Raw genomic sequence first — 12,793 nt, forward strand, 5'->3', positions numbered from 1 at the left:
ACGGACTTTTGCGAGATCTCGCAAAACTTTTAGCCGCATTCTTCAGACGCCGGCTTGAAGCCGACCGGGAGGTCGAGGCACGATGTGCCGGGAAAGCGGTGTTCCTCCCGGCTGTAGTAGGTCGAGACCTCCCGTTAGCTCGAAGCTAACGGGAAGAATGCGGCTAAAACTTTGGCGAGATCCCGAGTTTGTTTTGCGAGATCTCGCAAAAGTCCGTCTTAATTTTTTTTTTCTCCCATGTCCCCTGCGGGGCTCCGTATTTTGGTAACATGGGAACTTTAAAAAGAGCAGCAGAAGGTTTCAGTAGTGTAGTGTAATTTGTTCTTTTGTGGTCTGTCAATCTCTAGAGGGGGAAGGGGTGGTAGTTACACTGGCAGTAACACAGGAACAGAGAGAGACCGAAAGAGAGCCAGGGACAACAACGTCACATTAGAAAGATATAATAATAATAATAATAATAATCATCCAAAACTATTTTCAGTTGCAGATGATAAAGGCTTCAGAAAGTTTATTCATGCATTCCATATGACAGAGAATGTGCAGCTTCTTTTTGTTTTCATATTTTAATTTATATTTAATTGTGTTGTGATTTGCAGTATTTTGTGTTGTTTCACTTTAAATTTGTTTAAAAGGAAAAAGCTGAAAATTTAAATAGTTAAAAGTTGAAATGTGAATATTTGGTTTTTGTATTATATGATTTATTTATTACATTTTATGTGGAGTGAATAAATAAAAGAATATTTACGGTGGCCCCTAAAGACAAAACACGTAAAAACTCCGAAGCACGTAAAAACTCCGAAGCACGTAAAAACTCCGAAGCACGTACAAACTCCAAAACACGTACAAAACACAACAGAAGTGTTCCAGGATGCTAGGCGCAGTGTTGAGCTTTTGTTACTCAGTGGCTACACAAGCCAGAAAGTACCAACGACCGGATTTGGTGTGTGGTAGTAACAGGTAAATTCACTTTTTTTTAAAAAAAAATTATTTGAATATATATGAGTGCTTGTGTATAAATACACAAACATACACATATGCTTTCAATTGTGTAATTTAAGTGATCTAGGTAGCTCTGTTTTGGAAGTTCAGTTAATGCTAGAAATGTGTTTTGAATCTTCTTTTGCTGCTGGTTCAGTCAATTTTGGTCAGAACTACGGCATGTTGGTGTGAGGTGAGAAAGCCGACATCTCACAGATTCTGATACGTCAGGTCCGCACTTTGTGTTTACTAGTGATGGGATTTCCAGCACTTTTTGGAGAACCGGCTCTTTCGGCTCGGCTCACTAAAAAGAACCGGCTCTTTCGGCTCCCAACCGGCTCTTCAGCTTGTTTTGTTGCTTTAATTAATTTATTATTAACAATAATATAAAATTCTGCACACAAGGAATTACTAATGTAAAAAAAGGAGTTTTATTTATATATGTTTATATATGCGGTGGCCCCTAGAGACAAAGCACGTACAAACTCCAAAACACATTTCTAGCGTTAACTGAACTTCCAAAACAGAGCTACCTAGATCACTTAAATTACACAATTGAAAGCATATGTGTATTGTTTGTGTATTTATACACAAGCACTCATTATACATTCAAATAATTTAAAAAAAGAAAAGTTTGATCATACTTTGGAATTTGTACGTGCTTTGTCTCTAGGGACCACCGCATATATTTATATTTAAACATAGAAATAAAACCACTTTTTCTTTTACAAGTTTTACGTGTTTTGGAGTTTGTACGTGCTTTTGGCTCTAAGAGCCATTTCGTTCGCAGTCATCACTAGTGTTTACGTCTTTGTGCAGAATCCATTTACCTGCTCTCCTTTGCTGTTTTATAGTGATAGGTCGGTCGCGAACGAAATGGCTCTTAGAGCCGGGTCTTTGAAGTGAACGATGCGAGCCAGCTCCTTATTGGGAGCCATGGGTTTGTTTGTTTTTTTTCTTTCTCTTGCCCTCTCTTTCCCTTTTTTTTTCGCTTCACGCTGCAAGTCACCCTTGTGTTTGCGCGGAGCAGAGATGCCAAACAGAGCCTTGCGTTTGCGCCCCTCCCCCTCTGCTCAGCGCTGAGCTGAGGGGCGGGGCGGTAGTTACACTCACAACAGCAGTAGCACACAACCAGTGTTGCCAACTTAGCGACTTTGTCGCTATAGTTAGCGAGTTTTCAGACTCCTTAGCGACTTTTTCTGTAAAAAAAAAACACACACACACACACACACACAAAGTAACTCCACCAGAGCGCCTATTTCGGGTCACTTTTGCCGGTCCAAGCCCAGGTAAAGGAGCAGGGTTGGAATTGTGACATTAAAAAAACAATAATTGCTAAAAGAAATTTAATTTGTAGTTCTAAATAAACTCTAAATGCATTTAGGACGTTTTTTACTCACTTTACATCTCTTCCACGATGTTATTTCTCTCTCCAACAACATAGGTTACAATTAGATTAGCATGACCAATTATGCAAATTAGGCGATGGCGTCATTTAGCGACTTTTAGGACAGCCAATAGCGATTTTCCTTACTGAGGAGTTGGCAACACTGCACACAAATAGAGCAGGAGGGACAGGAAAAGAAATAGAGCTAGGAGCAACTACAAGAGACAACACCGTCACATTGGAAAGGTACGGTAAAGAAAATAAGTGACACTAAGAAAAGAAGCAAAGTCTGGAACCATTTCAATCTTATTGACAAAACAAAGGCAGAGTGTAGAGTCTGCAAGAAAAGGATATCATATAGAGCCGGTTCCACAAACAACATGCACAGGCACCTAAGAACTGTCCACCCATTAGTGGGAAGATAAAACGCAGGCAGTTGAGTGTGATATTAATATTTCTAAATGCCAACCTTTCCCTTAACTAAAGATCTGGGCATTCTTTCTTCTTTTTTCATATTTCAATTTTTTCCAAAACACGTACAAATTCCAAAACACAACGGAAGTGCTCCAGGATGCTAGGGGCAGTGTTGAACTTTTGTTTCCTAAATGGTAAATGGCCTGTATTTATATAGCGCTTTACTAGTCCCTAAGGACCCCAAAGCGCTTTACATATCCAGTCATCCACCCATTCTATGGGCTCAAAATGTGGTCATAAATATTTTGTACTTGTAAAAAAGATTTGTACTTGTAAAAAAGATTTGTATGTGTAAAAAAAATTTGTGCGTGCGTAAAAAAGATTTGTATGTGTAAAAAAGATTTGTGCGTGCGTAAAAAAGATTTGTATGTGTAAAAAAGATTTGTGCGTGCGTAAAAAAGATTTGTATGTGTAAAAAAGATTTGTGCGTGCGTAAAAAAGATTTGTGCGTGCGTAAAAAAGATTTGTGCGTGTGTGAAAAAGATTTGTGTGTGGACTTAGAAAAAAAAACCCTGCAAGTTACAAGTACGAATTTTGACCCTATTTTTCTTCCTTTAAGCTGATTGGTCAATGTCATGTCAATCACAAATTAAACAATCCAATCAGAGAACAGATGGGTTTGGCTGTCGGGGGGATGCTTTACGGACCTTCAGGTCCTGGAAGGGTTGCAGATTGAAGATGGAGGACAGCGGTGCCGCTTCTGCGGCGCAGGTAAGCTTTAGTTTATGGTTTACTGGAACAAGCTAATTGTCCAGACATATATTTTTGAATATCATGTTCGTTTACTACACTGTAATTTTTCACGGTACCAAAAGATAGCTTAAAAAGGGCTCTCAACATTAGCCCTAGTGTTGCATGTGTTTAAATAGTCTCCTGTGTGGCACGGTCTGTCTGCTTAAACATCAGCATCGTGGAGAATTATGTGTTTGGATTTAAGTGTAATCCCGATGAGATGTCGTTTTGGTAATAATTGGAACTGAAATGCTCTGACTTGACCTTAGCACTGGTCCCAGGTCACCCCCGAGTTTGTGTTAGAGTAATACTACAGTAATTACAGTATACAACAACTTTCAGCAGCTACTGAAAGTTAGGGGACCTAGCTTAACTTTCAGTAGCTGCTAACGCATTAACGAGCAAACCGCGCTAACGTGTTATGCTGCGCTAACGGAAAATCGGTTAATGTCATTTTAAGGAGATTACTGCTGACAGCACAAATATATGTGTGTGTATAAAGTATCTGATTTCAGTTTTCTTCTACTACTGTAATTATGGCTTAACAAGCTTCCTGAGTGAGCGTTTTGGGATTTATGACAGCTTATAGGCAGTGACATTGAGAAGTACTCTGTTATACAGTACCAGATTGACCAAGAATGCTTCTGTAGTTAACTGTAGTGCAGTGTCTGTCTGGTGTCAGTAAGCTAATGTCTGTTGATATTTGCTTTGCTGGATGTGTCCTGTTCAAAAATTTAAGAAGGAATTCAGGAGAAAATGATTTAAAAAGATTGGATTTGCTTCAGCAGTTGAAATTACAAGTTTATAGTGCCAGCCTTTTGTGTGAACCAGCTTCCCAAAAAGGATAATGCTGAAACGGGCTTTACAGCTTATATACTGTGACAATAAAAACATATGCTGATTCTAAGGCCCAGTTCACGGCATCTTGTTCAGCCTCCCTAATCCAGAGACTAATCTAACCATTATCGTGTGTTTGTAAGCATACTGCAAAAAACCCCTCTGCACTCTATGTGTACCTGCAATATTTCGAATACAGCGCTGAATGACATTCTCAACCTTCAAACATGGAGTGCCAACATGCTTATGAGCACATTTGCGTTGTGTACATCTTTAAAAAAAAAATGAAACAGCCTTACTTAATAATTTTGTAAAGTAAATTTTCAACCCTAACAGATGTCACATGTGTTTAGGGACTTTTAAAGTCTTTCTGCATCGGGTTATGTGTTTTGAAGTGTGCTATACTAAATTTGTGGGTCATCTGTGTCATCATGGGAACATCCACAGGGTACTTCAGAGAGAGAAATAGTAGAGTGTATGATACATCCATAGAGAAACGTGTAAATCTTTGAAAATTGCCTGATTGTTTTACTTAACAGGTGACTGTAAATCAAGTGGACCTTGGTCGATCTCCCTCCAGAACAGAGAACCTGGGATGTTCCTGTGACTCTTTGGTGGGTTCATTTTTTTCATTATTAAAGTAAAGTTGTTTGAATTTTTTGAATACAGCAAGGTGGCACAGGATAAAACATATTTAAAAATAATTTTTAATGCAATTCAGTTTCTTTACTGTATTACAAAGTTAATCAAAATAAAAAGATTTTATGAGAATATTATTTGGTTTTATTGAGTTTTACGCAGTTTGACATTTCATTGTTCCTTCAATGCACTTCATATGATATTAGTAATTGAATAATTTTTTTCTTCTTTCAGGTGGCTTTAGGAAGACATGTTTTCCAAAACCTTCAAAATAGGCTGGTGCAGTCCTACCAACAGCAGCCCTTGGACCTTGATCATATTGAGTTCCTCTGCGTGAACGCATCAACTCTAGTCTGTTCTCTTTCTGCTCATATTAATGTTCCATCAGTGGTAGGTTTATTTGATTTAGTTTTGGTTATCTTTAAAAATCGTTTCAATATATGCCATTCTTATGTATCTTATAATGTTAATTTTACAGTGTAGTAATTATGCTATACAAATGCACCTGTCATCCATTGCCTTGTTAAATCCAAGATGAAATTTTGTTCTGTGTTTCAATATAAAGATTGGGTATAAGAATAATGATAGTAAGATGGTAAAACTGAATTCCAGGATTTCATCCAACTAAATATTTTAATGCAACCATTTTTTAGGTGGTTGAAGCTCTTCACCACCTCATCTGCCTCATCCATTCCGATATGGATACAAGAAGGTCTGCCATTGTTGTTGACAGCTCAGCTGGTGAACGGGGGAGGCCAAAGCTCTATGTTTCCAAAGACCACCTCAAAGATCTAATAAAGATGGACCTCTCCGTTCCTTGTATCTCCAAGCTTTTGGGCATATCGCAGAAAACAGTCCGACGAAGAATGGAAGAGTGGGGCCTCTCAATAACGGCAACCTACAGCTCACTATCAGATGATGAAATTGACAACTTAATTGCAGCCATAAAACAGGAATCAAAAAATCTGGGTTAGTTATTCATGTGAAAAATAATGCTTGTAATAAGGCTATTTTATTTTTCTTGCTAGCAACCGTTCATATTTACATGAATAACACTAGCTGAATGTCATGATTAGTTAGTAGTTTGATTTACTGTACTATAAGTGCCTTCCAATGTGCAGTTGTGATTCTTTCACTATGGAATGTCTTTTTAGGCTACAGAATGGTTAAAGGATGCCTCAGGGCACTGGGCCACAGGGTGCAGTGGAACAGAGTATGGGATTCCATGCGTTGTGTTGACAGCGCTGGAATCCTTGAAAGGATGGCAAATCTTGGATGTGTTGTCAGAAGGACCTACAGTGTTCCTGGTCCTCTGTCACTGCTCCACATTGACACCAACCATAAGTTAATTAGGTAAGTTTAACATAACTCAATAGTCATAGGGCACATTTGGGCCCATTACTATTTAACTCATTCATGCATATGCAAACACTGTATTTTACATTACGCCATCACTTTACTGCCAAGTTAGCAGTTTTATATATATATATATATATATATATATATATATATATATATATATATATATATATATATATATTTATTAGTGTTTATATATCATATTTGATTATTGGTGAAAAATGCAATTAATTAATTATACTCAGTGGCTGAAGTCTTAGGGGCTGTGTCTTTGTCTCTTTACAGATATGGACTTGTGATGTTTGGTGGTGTTGATGGCTTCTCAAGGAAGGTTTGCATTCTTCACTAAAATAGCAGAAAATGTGATGCTAGTACTAGTACTTCCATAATGTCTCTTTATTTTCAGATCTTGTACTTGAAAGCAGCTAACAACAACAAGGCTTCTACAGCACTGACGTTCTTCCTTGAGGCTGTACAGAAGCATGGATTTCCATTGAGGTATAATGCAAAAACTTGCTGTTCACATTAGAGCATAGAGGCTTAAATCAGTCTCACTTATATTTTGAATACACATTCGTGCCTGACACACATGCTTGCTGTCTGGAAATGATTGAATTTTCCTATCATTTGTATTATATTTTCAGAGAAATACTACAATAATAATAATAATAATAACACGTTTTATAACACCTTAAGGTTATCTTACAATAGCAACAATACAATATATTGAAACATTGCAAATAAAATGTAGACATAAGTTAAAGAAGAGAAAAGCAAGCATGACAGTATAAAAGCTAATCAAGTTAAAATGGACTAATACAGAATCAGGTGTATGCAATTCTGAATAGATGGGTTTTGAGACGTGACTTAAAAGTGGTGAAAGTGTTTGTTGTCCGGAGATCTGGTGGAGGTACATCCAAAGTCTTGGGGCAGAACAACTAAAGGCTCTGAGTCCCATTGTAGTTAGGCAAGCATGTGGAACAGACAGAAGGGAAGCTGAAAAAGAGCGAAGTGTATGAGGGGGCGAGTACCAATGTAGTACAAATGTAGAAGATCAGATAAATATGGACGAATATGTCAAATCAGTGTCAGCTGTTTCCCATGTGTTTTCATTTTCTCTAATCACACTTGTGTGTATTTAGTCTGTGTGTTTCTGTTCATTCTTTGTCATGTTGTCTGTTGTCGTTTGTGCCATGTTTCCATGCGTCTCTGCTTCTACGCTCCAGGTTTCAGGTATCTTTGTATCCACGGCGAGTTTCATGTTTTTGTTTTTATGTTTATCTTTAGTCTGCCCAGTTTAGCTTCATCTCTGCCTTTTGTTTTGTATAGTTTTTACCAGCCTTAAGAAACGGCTTGCTTTCTGTTAACATTCAAGTTTTGTACCACATTCCATTTTTGTCTGCACTTGGGTCAAATATTAATACTTCACATAGTCAGCTGCTCAGCCAGACTGTGATAGAACAACCATTTCACTGACTTTGCAAGTTAACATTGCTAGTTGTGTATTGTACTTTTGGGGAAAATATTTACAAATATAGCTCTGCATAAGAGCTCAAAGAGCCCTAAAAATATTATACAGTTGAATGTAAAACATTCACATTTTTCTTTAAATGATTAACTTTAAAATATTGCTAAACTGTGATACTCTGCAATTTCTGTGTCCTTTGTTTTTCATATTTCTAGAGTGAGGGGAGACCAAGGAGTTGAGAATGTTGACATTGCTCGATACATGTTTGAAGTTCGGGGCTGTGGTAGAGGAAGCTTTATGTCTGGCAAAAGCGTGCATAACCAAAGGTATTCCTAATTTACAACAAAAACATATTTTTGATTGCCAGGTGTAGTATTCTGGCGTTAATTATTGAATGTGTTATTAACAAAATTACGTTTAAAATTTTTGTTTTGTTTTAAAGGATAGAGCGCCTGTGGCGAGACGTTTGGAATGTTGTCACCAACATCTACTACGATCTTCTTCACAGACTTGAGGAAGACAGACTGTTGGATCCAACAAACTGTACTGACCTTTTTTGTGCACAGTATGTGTTTTTGCCACGAATCCAAGCAGATTTGGAGACGTTTATTGAAGGCTGGAACAATCACTCTCTTAGGACAGAGCGGAACTACACCCCAAACCAACTATGGGAGATTGGAAAGACTCAGAATCCAGTCAATCCTCCTGAAAGTATTGTGGTATGATTACACATCTCTAAATTATTCAAATTGCTTTTTTGAAAAAAAAATATATGTATATCATTGACAAAATTAATAAAGCATGTATTTTAAAGACTTCCTGAATTGATGGCGTCTAATTTCAGGCAGAGTATCCAGATGTGGACATTGCAGACTTGGACCAAACTGGTATTCACCTTCCAGAACTTGTGTCTCCACTTGACAGTGAGGATTTGGAAAGAGTGAGACACCTTTTCAATCCCATGGAACCCTCTATGTCCTATGGGGCTGACATTTACAGTTCCCTTCTCCAGTATGTGGAAGGCATTCTTGAGAACAGGCAGGATTTATAGCTTTATCTAGTGATAGTTGAAAATAATATGCCCTAACAGATGTTTACATTATGTTGAATTATCAGTTTTTGTATCTGAGGACAGTTACTAAAAGTCTGCATCAATATTTATTTTCAGTTTTGTAATGTTAATGCATTTTGTGTTTGATGAGTTTACTAAACCATATTTTCCTGATAATCTGTCAGTTAATGCAAAGGTAACATGATAAATGCTTTCTGTTCTCATGTAAGTCCTTTGTTTAATAATAGCTTCAATAAAATTTTGTTTAGGTGCCATCATGCCTATTCTTGCTGATTTATATTTTTATTTAATTTTAAAGGCAAGATTCAATTAATATACTTTATTTACAGTCTGACAAGATTTCTTTTTCTTAACTGTGATGGAGTCTAGAATGTAACTTGTATTTAAGTCCAATAACTGCTGCTCCAAATCCATGTCCTTAACAACTTCTGGATTTCAATTTGGGGTGTTCAAGCATATTTCCTTTGATTTACAAAATGATTTCAAACAACCTCAAAAATAATCCGGAAAATTATCATCCAATTTTCATAGCCCAAAACTTGACTTTATTGGTAACAGCTTGAAAGTGACAAAAACTCTCATGACTGTAGAACTGTAATGTTTTGATGTGTGTTAGCTGTCCTGCATGCGGTAATTAAATAGCTTGACCACAGCTGACAGTGTGGCAGATTTTTATTAACATTATATTCAACATCATTGGACTGTGTGTAACATTTAATACAGCTTTGGTATTAATCGTGTAATCCAGGAAACTTCTTCAAACAAAGAGATGATGTAAATCGGATGCATGACAATGACTGAAACCTAAATAACACAATCATTAGCTCCTTAACTTCAAATATAAATGTTAATGGTGGGAACTGTAACTTTAATTTTTATATTTAAACTCGCATAACAATATTCACAAAAAATCAATAAGCCTAAGTAACAGTGAAACTTTTGGCTATGTAAAACATTTTTCAAGCATGGTTTAGCAAGTTTATTCGACATCCAGTGTCTACAAATTGCTTTTAAATAAGGCCGAAACCTGTGGCACAAGTTGCAATGCAATCATCAACATGTTTGGAAAAGACATTGTACTCGTGGAAGTGCCCAGGCACACGCAACGTTCCAAAACATGTAGAGGATATGAGGTAGTCTGCTTCGACTACTTCAACCTTCATGGTACCAGTCGGAATTTCCCACCCGACCCAAAACCTCATCAGCTGGCTGAGCTGGAATGGAGTGGCTGTAAAAATAATCAATGCATTAGAAATTAAATTAGATTCAAATTTTGAATCACAATGCAATTACACTCGCCTGTTTCAATGTAGGTCTTCAGAAATCCAACTGTTTGCATTTGGATGCTTTGTGGGTAAGGTGGATCATCATCGTCTTCATCATCGCCCTCATCTCCTGGCCAAACAATGTGGCTAAGAACAGCCTAAAATGAGATTTCAGAGACACACTTAAGAATGCAACTGCCTTAAATACAGTTTTTTTACATGTTAAATTTGCGAAGGGACTTTTTTCCGACACTTGGCATTTATATATGGTGTATTCTAGGGGGTGCTCATGATGGCACTGGATTATCTGGCAGCCTTTAAAAGAATTTTCCTCATGATGAATAAAGTATTATCAATCAATCATTTTGTCTCACTTAAAGTATAATGGTAAAAGGACTGATTCTTAATTTTCTACTCTCCCAGACCCTTCAAAGTTTTTTCTACAACAATTATCATTGTCACAATCACATTGTTATTTTCTGTACTTCCTACCAAAAATTCATACAGAGCGGGGAGCCAGGGTCAAACTGCTGATCAGTAGATGACCTGCTCTACCTCCTGAGCTACAGCCTCCCCTAAAAGCAGCATTAACTGTCATGCCATCTAGCCTTGTCACTGTAGTCGGCATATTAGAAATGCATTGAAATACCTGTGCAGTAAGAATGCTGTCTTCATGCTGGGGAAAGACCACTGAGGCTGTGTCAGGTCTTTGTTGAAGCATAGTCAACAATCCGGTGTCCTTCAGACCTTTTCTGATGTGTTTTGTCTGCCTTTTAGTTCGGCCTATCACCTAAAACAATAATTAAAAATAACCACATGACATTTGCTTAGGTGATGACAATCTAAAAAAATTTTTTAAAGGGCAATCTTACTGCATGATGGAGAAGCTGTTGGAACAGCCATCTGCGGTTTTCTGCACTAACGGGTGGCAAGTCCCAGGAAATGGCCAAATTGTTAATGTCATCCTTCTGCTGCTCAGTGAGGTGTTTATTACCATCAAGCTTATAGAGGAAAAAAAATTCCATTTTAGTATGTTGCAAATATATTGCATAAAAAATCTGCATTTTCTTGGGGGGGGGGTATTTACACGTATATAAAAATAATGAGTTAATTTAAATTATGATTTCACAAAGGCTTGAAGTAAATTAGTATTCACCATGCAAATTGTAGAACGAATATCTAGGTCTGGCACATCATCGAGCTGTACAGTGACAGTGTCTCTATCAGCATGGACCAACATGTGAATAATAGCCTTGCTGAGGCCATGCAATCGTGGCCCATCGTTCAAAAATGAATGCCCAATCATTCTGCCTGCTACCACAAATAAGTCACTGTCTGCCAAAATCTGAGAAGTAGAAGGCACTAGATGGTTCTCTTGTCCCTCAAAGAGAAGGGTCATGTTGGCTGCACCTGGAGAAGAACAGTACAAGAAAAATAAAAAAAGGTATAGCGTTATCTATTGACGTAAGTAGTTGATTAATGAAGTGGTCAAACATGATGCAAATACTTCAATCTTTTTTCTTTTTTCTTTTTTAAACTTCTGGAGTAAATTTCTCGATGGATTATTTTAAAAACTCATCTCACATTAATTAAGAAAAGGATATAGAAACATACCGCTATGGATGTTAAAGCCATGTTGCAACTTTAGCATTGCCATGCTGAAAAAATGTCTCTGGACCCCAGTGCCAACAGCTGTGTCACCTATTTTAAAATTGGGAAAAAGAAAAAGACAACAACAACAACACAAGTAAAGTTACAAACTGCTTTACAGCACCCTTTAATGGAAAATTCTCATTTACCAAGTTGGAATGTTAAACAGCCTTTAAAGAAAGTAACTGAATCTATGCTTCACCATAAGCATTACCTTGTAAAGAACAACGAAAAGGTCCTGCCCAATCAATCTGTGGTCTTTTGTAGAAAGCAATGATCTCTCGGCTCTGGGATGTTTGATCTTGTCGAATGTCAATGATAGCTGTGATTTTGGGGTTCTCCTCCTTTTCCTTTAAGAGATGCCTCTTAAACAAAACTGCAGCATCTTGGGGATCACTGGCCTTTTTCCACTGTTCTACTAAAAGATAAAGTACATTGTATGCAAAAATAACATTTTGTACTGTAAACCCAGTAAGCCAAAAAATTAAGGCCCAGCACACTTTCTGGTAAGCACGTCAATTTGGAATTTTAAATATACTCTGACATTTGGTATGAAAAGTACCTTCCTTATTGTTGGCTGGGATGTCAGTGTTCATCTCAGCAGCAAAATTGAGAAGTGTGTCTCTGACTTCATGTGCTGCGTGATGCAGGTCATCCACTTCACTTTACCCAAAGTGTTGCAAAAGAAAAAAAAAACATCAGTGTTTAAACCGATCGATCGATAGATGGATGCAGGAATACTGTCAATAAAAGATAAGGTCACCTAAACAATGCACTCTAAAGAAGCAAAAGTATATTGTTAAAATGCCAGGATGAACACTGATAAAAGCTCATCCATGTGGTCAACATGATCATAGAAGATGAACAGGTTAGATAAGGATGAGCCCCTGCTATGACATAATGCAAAGACAGAAGCAAGAGCAACTATAAAT

General features: G+C 37.3%; 2 protein-coding genes across 2 annotated transcripts; one reads left to right on the top strand and one right to left on the bottom strand.

The window, feature by feature from the left end:
• Positions 1-3,517: 3,517 nt before the first annotated feature.
• LOC146618890 (uncharacterized) lies at positions 3,518-8,925 on the top strand. Its single transcript, XM_085370127.1, has 10 exons — positions 3,518-3,550; positions 4,948-5,022; positions 5,282-5,398; positions 5,701-6,016; positions 6,202-6,400; positions 6,692-6,737; positions 6,813-6,904; positions 8,090-8,200; positions 8,317-8,593; positions 8,719-8,925. The coding sequence occupies exons 1-10, from the start codon at positions 3,518-3,520 to the stop codon at positions 8,923-8,925; spliced, it is 1,473 nt and encodes a 490-aa protein (XP_085226253.1).
• Positions 8,926-10,098: 1,173 nt separating this feature from the next.
• LOC146618891 (uncharacterized) lies at positions 10,099-12,133 on the bottom strand. Its single transcript, XM_085370128.1, has 7 exons — positions 12,076-12,133; positions 11,826-11,912; positions 11,368-11,621; positions 11,084-11,212; positions 10,861-11,001; positions 10,246-10,369; positions 10,099-10,160 (listed from the first exon to the last, which is right to left on the bottom strand). The coding sequence occupies exons 2-7, from the start codon at positions 11,866-11,868 to the stop codon at positions 10,099-10,101; spliced, it is 753 nt and encodes a 250-aa protein (XP_085226254.1). The 5' UTR covers positions 11,869-11,912; positions 12,076-12,133.
• Positions 12,134-12,793: the final 660 nt, after the last annotated feature.

This window comes from Diplotaxodon limnothrissa, linkage group LG14 (assembly GCF_057381915.1).
Source record: "Diplotaxodon limnothrissa isolate DT_005_m linkage group LG14, D_limnothrissa_male_GT1.1, whole genome shotgun sequence".
NCBI lineage: Eukaryota > Metazoa > Chordata > Actinopteri > Cichliformes > Cichlidae > Diplotaxodon > Diplotaxodon limnothrissa.

Coding starts and splice junctions, on each gene's coding strand:
- LOC146618891 (XM_085370128.1), bottom strand. CDS start 11,868: ATGGCAATGCTAAAGTTGCAACATGGCTTTAACATCCATAGCG. Junction 11,213..11,367: donor TTCGTTCTACAATTTGCATG/GTGAATACTAAT, acceptor TTCCTCTATAAG/CTTGATGGTAATAAACACCT. Junction 10,161..10,245: donor GAAGACCTACATTGAAACAG/GCGAGTGTAATT, acceptor ACTCCATTCCAG/CTCAGCCAGCTGATGAGGTT.
- LOC146618890 (XM_085370127.1), top strand. CDS start 3,518: ATGGAGGACAGCGGTGCCGCTTCTGCGGCGCAG. Junction 6,738..6,812: donor TTGATGGCTTCTCAAGGAAG/GTTTGCATTCTT, acceptor CTTTATTTTCAG/ATCTTGTACTTGAAAGCAGC. Junction 8,594..8,718: donor ATCCTCCTGAAAGTATTGTG/GTATGATTACAC, acceptor GTCTAATTTCAG/GCAGAGTATCCAGATGTGGA.